General features: G+C 34.4%; 1 protein-coding gene across 1 annotated transcript; it reads right to left on the minus strand.

The window, feature by feature from the left end:
• Positions 1-672: 672 nt before the first annotated feature.
• Positions 673-5,802, minus strand: LOC146159001 (store-operated calcium entry regulator STIMATE-like). The gene is made up of 5 exons (XM_083384482.1): positions 5,562-5,802; positions 5,361-5,468; positions 4,127-4,267; positions 2,922-3,050; positions 673-1,334 (listed from the first exon to the last, which is right to left on the minus strand). Exons 1-5 carry the CDS (start codon positions 5,643-5,645, stop codon positions 888-890), a joined length of 909 nt encoding a protein of 302 aa, XP_083240608.1. The 5' UTR covers positions 5,646-5,802; the 3' UTR covers positions 673-887.
• Between the last annotated feature and the right edge of the window lie 735 nt (positions 5,803-6,537).

Genomic DNA, 6,537 nt, shown 5'->3' on the forward strand with positions numbered 1-6,537 from the left:
CTGTTTAAAAATAATCTTTGGCAACAACCCCTCCCTTCACGTAAAAATTGTTGCGATTCAATTTCAAAATAACTTTAAGTACAATATTACCCTACTCAACTTCGGTGTAGAGATATTAAGAATACGAAAATAAACTTTTGCAAACCAAAAATAGATAAGGAACAGTTCGTACAGTAACAAAAATTAGCTTCATTGACACAAACAATTACGATTTTGGGATAAAATAACGAAGATCTTTTCAACTACATTGACATTACCTTTAAGAAAAGATAAAGTAGATAACGAGAAATATCTTGTTGATCATCCTTAAACATAAAGAGTCAGATAATAATAAAATTAGGAAGCCCCTCTTTCAACAATTTAGCTTGCTAGCTGTACAAAGATATCAAAGGCACAACTTTAAGAGGTAATGTGTCGTTATGGAGCACAGCACAAAGTCATTTCATCGGATTTATAATGGTGGCTCTATTCCTCCGATTTTATAACGCTTAATTGGATAGAAGGGTTCACCAACACACAGTGCTCCTTAGAGGTTTAAATTTAAGTTCAGCCAGTAAAACCTGAGCTCTATATTTTTTGCATTGTAGCCAGAATCCCTGTGTGCAAAATTAAACATGAAACTATTCAAAATTTTCTTAAGGTTTTTTGAAAAAATTACCAGGACTTGGCAGTGGAATTTTGGAAAATTGGCTGATAATAGAAACCGAGTGTTTAAACACTTTCTTAGATTAGACATATTCCAGGGGCCACCTGCTCAAAGGCTCTCGCTTCAGGCCGTTTCCCATCTAAACATTCGGACACGAAGCCAGCCTAAAGATCTAGTGGAAAATGCGGTGGCCTAAACCTACTCTAAAAAACTAGATTAAAATGCAGCCGAGAAAACGACTTTACAATTCGTCTTCAGTGCTGTTTTCGCCCGTCTTCAGAATAACTTCCTCGCGATTCTTCTCCGAGGGCGCGGAGGTGGCGAAGTTGTGCAGGAGGAGGACCTCTTCATCCGAGTCCCGGTTCTCCGACGAAGAGACGGCGGCATCGTTGGTCGACGACTTGATCTTGAAATAAGTGATCTCGCCGTCGTCCGATTTCCGTGGCGATTCGCCCGCTTTCTTTCGACGACTTTGAGACGTTGGAGTCAAGAGGAGATTGTGTTTGAGGGCAGAAGAGGGCTTGCGCATCAGGAAGTTGTCGACCACCCAGAACATGAAGGCGTTGACGACGAAGGGAACGAGCAGCATGACGACCAGCACCTCGACCTGGGGACTCTTGATCCAGCTAAGCATGATATGACGCACTTGGAGCCAAAATGGAGGGATCACCATGAGGCCCACCAGCACCTGGGAGGTTTGGAAGACTTAAAAAACAGCGCTGCTTTACGAGAATAAATTGTTTTTATTTGGAAACACTATGCAAGGATCTGTAACGTAGCTTAATAATAAATTGCAAAGCCAAAAAAGGTGGAGTAGATCAATTATAATCAATTCAAAATGATGATGTCGATCTACTCGACCTTTTTGGCTTTGCAATTTATTATCAAGCTAAATTGTTTTATATTCTCTAACACAGTGCTTCTCAACCAGTGGGTCGCGAAGCTATTTTCAAGCATTTCTAAATGTTATAGTATTTTATTAGATCGGTAAAATTATTGCATTAATTATCAGTACGTAACAATGAGATGTGTTGCGCGGCATTAACTATATTTCATTACGTACGCCAACGCCAGTAGTAAAAATGCAGATTTTTAGTGACTTTATTTGTTTTGACATATACCTTTGTGGGTCGCACAATAAAACTTGTATTAAAAGTGGGGAGCGAACTGAAACTGGCTTGGAAAGCACTGCTCTAACAGGTATGTGGTTGTTAGAACTGATACTTGATATTGGATATTAAAAGATCGTGATTTTTGAAGAGGGTAACTTTTTCAGATAGAAGGGAATTACTATAAGCACTCCATAAAGTTGCTTCGGCTTTGAAATTAAATTTAAATGACTTTGCTTAGTAAACTATCTACCTTCTAACAAATTTGTATCTTAAATGGTAAAAAAGCTTGTATTACTTTAACCTGGTGCTCGGTATTTACTCTGATTTAGTGTTATTTAATCATAAGTCCCATTTTACTTTATCATATTGCAGGTGTTCATCATTTTGTGTCTGTGTGTGCCTTGATCAAATCGTAAGTGAGCTTGCAAAATAAAAATAGGCCTGCAGGCAAGCACGCAAGACTTCCATGCACACCGTACATTGGCTATCTGCTAATATCAGGCTTTTTACAAATTCCCTTTGTGATTTGTTAAAGTCAATGATAAACAGTGTACTGCGGCTTTTATCTTTAAACAATAACATATAAAAACACAATAGGCTTTAAAACAACTTGAATCTATATTTATCTGATAGACCCAAAACGCCCCCTTGTAACTCGCTAACGCCCACAAGGGGACGGTACCGTCCACGTTGGAAACCTCTGCTTTAAAACAACTTGAATACAAAATCTATGTTTATCTGATAGACTTTAAAACATATAACTTTGTGAACTTAAAAATGCACTGTAGGACATTGCTGACCCTTTTCAGTTAGGCACTAAGCTCAGTCTAGCACATTCAATAAGATTAAAAGTTTAATCTAATCCTAGAAGTCAGCATAATGGACACCCACTTTGAACAATTACAGATATGAATCTGTCAACATTACCAAGTTACAAAACTGTAATAGAATCCTTAAATGGTGGCCACGTCACATTGTTACCTTGCTGAGTTAACAAAAATAATTCCACTTCCAAAAACACCAAAGAAAAGAAAACAAGGAAAACACAATACGGCTTGCGTAAAAGTATTTAAAATATGACTAAAAATAAGAAAAAAATTTGACTCAGTTAAGTAAAAAATAAATTGCTTTAAAACGGTAATTTTTGGTTAAAATGAACAAACCTTTTCAATGAGCATCACAATGAGGTAGAGGGCACACTGGCCAAGCCAGGCATTGCATCTAGGTGGGTATCCATATTCGCCAAAGTACAAACTGCTGCATTTCTGCCGTCGAACCACATATTGGGTAAACTGTGAAACAAAATTCATTAAGAGTTTACAAAAAGGCACGCAGTGGCATGATTAAAATGTGAATTTAACCATAAGTTTTTACAAAAAATGACATGCTTTGCTTAAAGCTACGCCAATAGTTACTTTGAATTTTGCAAATTGGAACCTATTAAATAATATTTTTTGCCAATAAAAAGAAGTGATACCATACTTAAAGAGAAAACATCATATGTACAAGTACAACAGCCTAATTGCTCGTTGTTGTTATTCATTTTACTGATTAAATGTGAATCCAATCCCCAACCATTACTTTGTACAAAAATGAGACATTTGCTTACCTATGCGGATCTGCCAACTAATTACTCTGCCATTTTTGACAATGAAACGTGAAAAAATACTTTAGAAAACATCATCATATTATGCACATGAACAACAACCTAATTGCTCAATGTTGTTGTTCAATTAGTTGCAAAATAATTATAACCAAAAGGCTTCCTGTGTTATAGTGTCGCCACCTGACTGATGCAACCTTGCCTTATTGTTTTATGTATATACATAAGCATCAAAGTTCTTCAGTAACAAAAACGGGCAATTTGGTTGGATACTTAAATTAAGTTTAAGTATGTTTTGTACTTATTACATATTCTTTATGAAATAAAAATATACAGAATAACCGCCAACAAATGGCCATGGTTGTTTTATTGGGAAAATCAATTAAGTAACGTTTTGAAAGGCAGTTAATTAAAAACAAATTTATAGCCCCTTTATAGGGCAAACATGCTTTCATAAGTTGTGGCATTGTTGTATGCATACTTGTTTTAGGTCTGACTATGTTTTGTATTTATTACATTTTCTTATGAAATAAAAATTGACAGAATAACAGCCAAGAAATTGCTATAGTTTATTTATGGGGAATTTAGTAACATTTTAAGAGGCAGCTAGTTAAAAAAAAGTATAGACCATTGACCGTACAAAAAAGCTTTCATAATCCATGGCACCACTGCATGCATATGCAATTATGTATAGAACATACTTATTTTGACTGAGTAAAATTATTAATCAATCCAAAATGCACTTTTTATGCACAAAATTTCCACCTTGAGTCCGACATAGATGATAAAAAGGCCAATGGTTGAATCGAGCAGAAAACTTATGAGGTACCAAGTGCACGGATCATCCACAGTTACGGCATCAGCAAGAAACACATTGGCAAAGTGGATGAACATCGTTCCAAAACCCTGTGGGAAATAAACAAATAACACTTGTTGATATATATAAAATTAGGTTTCAAGCTGAGTTTAAACTTTAAGTCTTTGTCTATAATGTAGACCAGCGGTCTCGGCCCCAGTATAATTAAAGTAAAATCAGCATTTATATCGGACCACAGTTTGTTTTTAGATAAGTATTTTTTGGAACCAAATAACCCTAAGTGATTGACTGTGCTTATATTATAGACAAGTTTAACGTTTTAAATATACTCATTGTGCTCGTAAAAAATACTTGCAAAGATAAAAATTGATATAAAACAGTGATTTTCTTTCAAATTGATGAAAACAATGATTAAACAAAATAGGTCAGCTTTATAATACATGCATGGATTGGGTGCAGTGTCCTTAGCAAATGTGTTCTACTATTTTGCCAATTTGTCAAGTATTTGTGAAACAGTATGACAATAAGATTGTTCTAAAAGTTGCTGACAAAATGTTTTTGGCCCTTTTTTGGTTATGTCATTTTGGCTATGTCTTATTAAATATGTCAGATATCCTAAAAGTGGTATCAAAGAAATTCAACAAACGAAATGTATGTCATTTAGCACAAACTCAAGTTGATAAATGTAGTAGAATTTTTCTGATTGTTAACTTGACACTTTTGCTTTTAGTTTTTTTTTTTAATGTGCAAACTGTAATAAAAAAAAACATTGATTTATCACTTTCTAAAGTCAAGTCCTAACAAGCAGCTATGTTTAACTTATAAAATATAGATTTAAAAAAAATATAGTTTTTTTACACATATCCTAATTACTCCATCTAACAATATTACTTGCAACACTAACCTTATGCAAAAAATATGTTGACAATCGACATGTGCCATGAAAATCATTATACTGTTACATAAAATAAGTAGCCTACAGCGTTTTGTCATAAAAGCACAACGCCTATATGTACAAATTATATTTGAATTTAATCATTAAATATTGTAATCAACTCTTTTATAACTGCAGTCTGGAATCAATACAACATTATGATAAATAGGCATGTACATTTACACCCTAATTTAAACAAAATGCCCATTTTGTACCTAAAATCAATACTATTGAAAATAGCATTCAACCTGTTTTGATGTATCATAGAACCAAATCTTCCAAGTTCTACGTTCACTTTTCGGCTCCCTCCATCGTTTGATAAACAAAGTACTAAACGCTACAGCACCCAGTATGCCCTGAACACAACAGTAAGTAAACCAAACCTTTATTAGACAGCAAAACATATTTTTTAAACTTGTACAGTTACGCACACTCCATAATAAACTTACTTGGACAAATATCCCGAAACTGCCAACTAGTTCTCCTCGTTGACAATGTACGTTTGTCGTTGAAATCACATCAGAGTTATTCATTTCATCAGAATGTTTGAGATACTTTAAATTACATAAACTTTCAAGTAACAAGAGAAGGTTAGTTTGTGTAGAGTGTTGTCTGAAACATATGCTTTTAAAGAGGTGGTATGCATATATTTAATAATTTCAATCAGCCCTATGTTAGGTGTAATGATTGTTAATTTTCAATGGGATGATTTTTAACAAGAAATCAGTCTGGATTTTATGGAATGTCCTGTCGAGATATTCGCTTTGCTGCATGGAATTTCAAGGAGTGCAATCAAGGCTAAATGCACACCCAAGGTAACCCAATCATCCTTTTGCTAGAATTTAGGTGTGCACACTAATTGCTTTAAAAACATCTCAGGTGTGCACCTAGCACAGAATGCATATTGGATGCCAAGTGTATTCATAATTCGTATTGTAAGTTCCAAGCTGGGCAGCCTATGTTGAATGTTATAAAGTAGAGACATTTACAATTAGTTTTGTTTAGAAACTTAATCCCTATTCACATATAACCCTAATCCCTATTCACATCTAACAATGCTGTCAATTCAGCTAGTTAATCATCTCTGATTTCAACTTTGCAAAATGAAATATTGTCAAAATGAAAATAAAGCTGTGAGCCAACTTATGTGTTACAGTAATATAGTTTGTATAGTGGTTGATCGTACATTTTCCATTTTATATCAGTCAAGGCTTAGGTACACGGTTTTAACACACAAACCCTTTTACTGTTACTTCCCAAATAAAACTGAAGGTTGCAAACTTGCTGAGCTTGTGTCGTGCAGATAGAAATTTTTGCCAAATAAAAAGTGCAGATGGAAATTGTAAAGGCTAAAAAGCATTGGTCTATTCATTTGTTCGTTTAACCTTTTGTAGTAATTTGAAAAAAATATATAAAATATAAATA

This window comes from Ascidiella aspersa, chromosome 3 (genome assembly GCF_963924565.1).
Source record: "Ascidiella aspersa chromosome 3, kaAscAspe10.2, whole genome shotgun sequence".
NCBI lineage: Eukaryota > Metazoa > Chordata > Ascidiacea > Phlebobranchia > Ascidiidae > Ascidiella > Ascidiella aspersa.

What these genes read in the sequence shown, in the direction of transcription:
- LOC146159001 (XM_083384482.1), bottom strand. Translation starts at nt 5,645, where the DNA reads ATGAATAACTCTGATGTGATTTCAACGACAAACGTACATTGTCAACGA. An exon ending in GTTTCGGGATATTTGTCCAA is followed by an intron (nt 5,469 to 5,561) that starts GTAAGTTTATTA and finishes TGTTGTGTTCAG; the next exon opens with GGCATACTGGGTGCTGTAGC. An exon ending in TTGTGATGCTCATTGAAAAG is followed by an intron (nt 1,335 to 2,921) that starts GTTTGTTCATTT and finishes CAAACCTCCCAG; the next exon opens with GTGCTGGTGGGCCTCATGGT.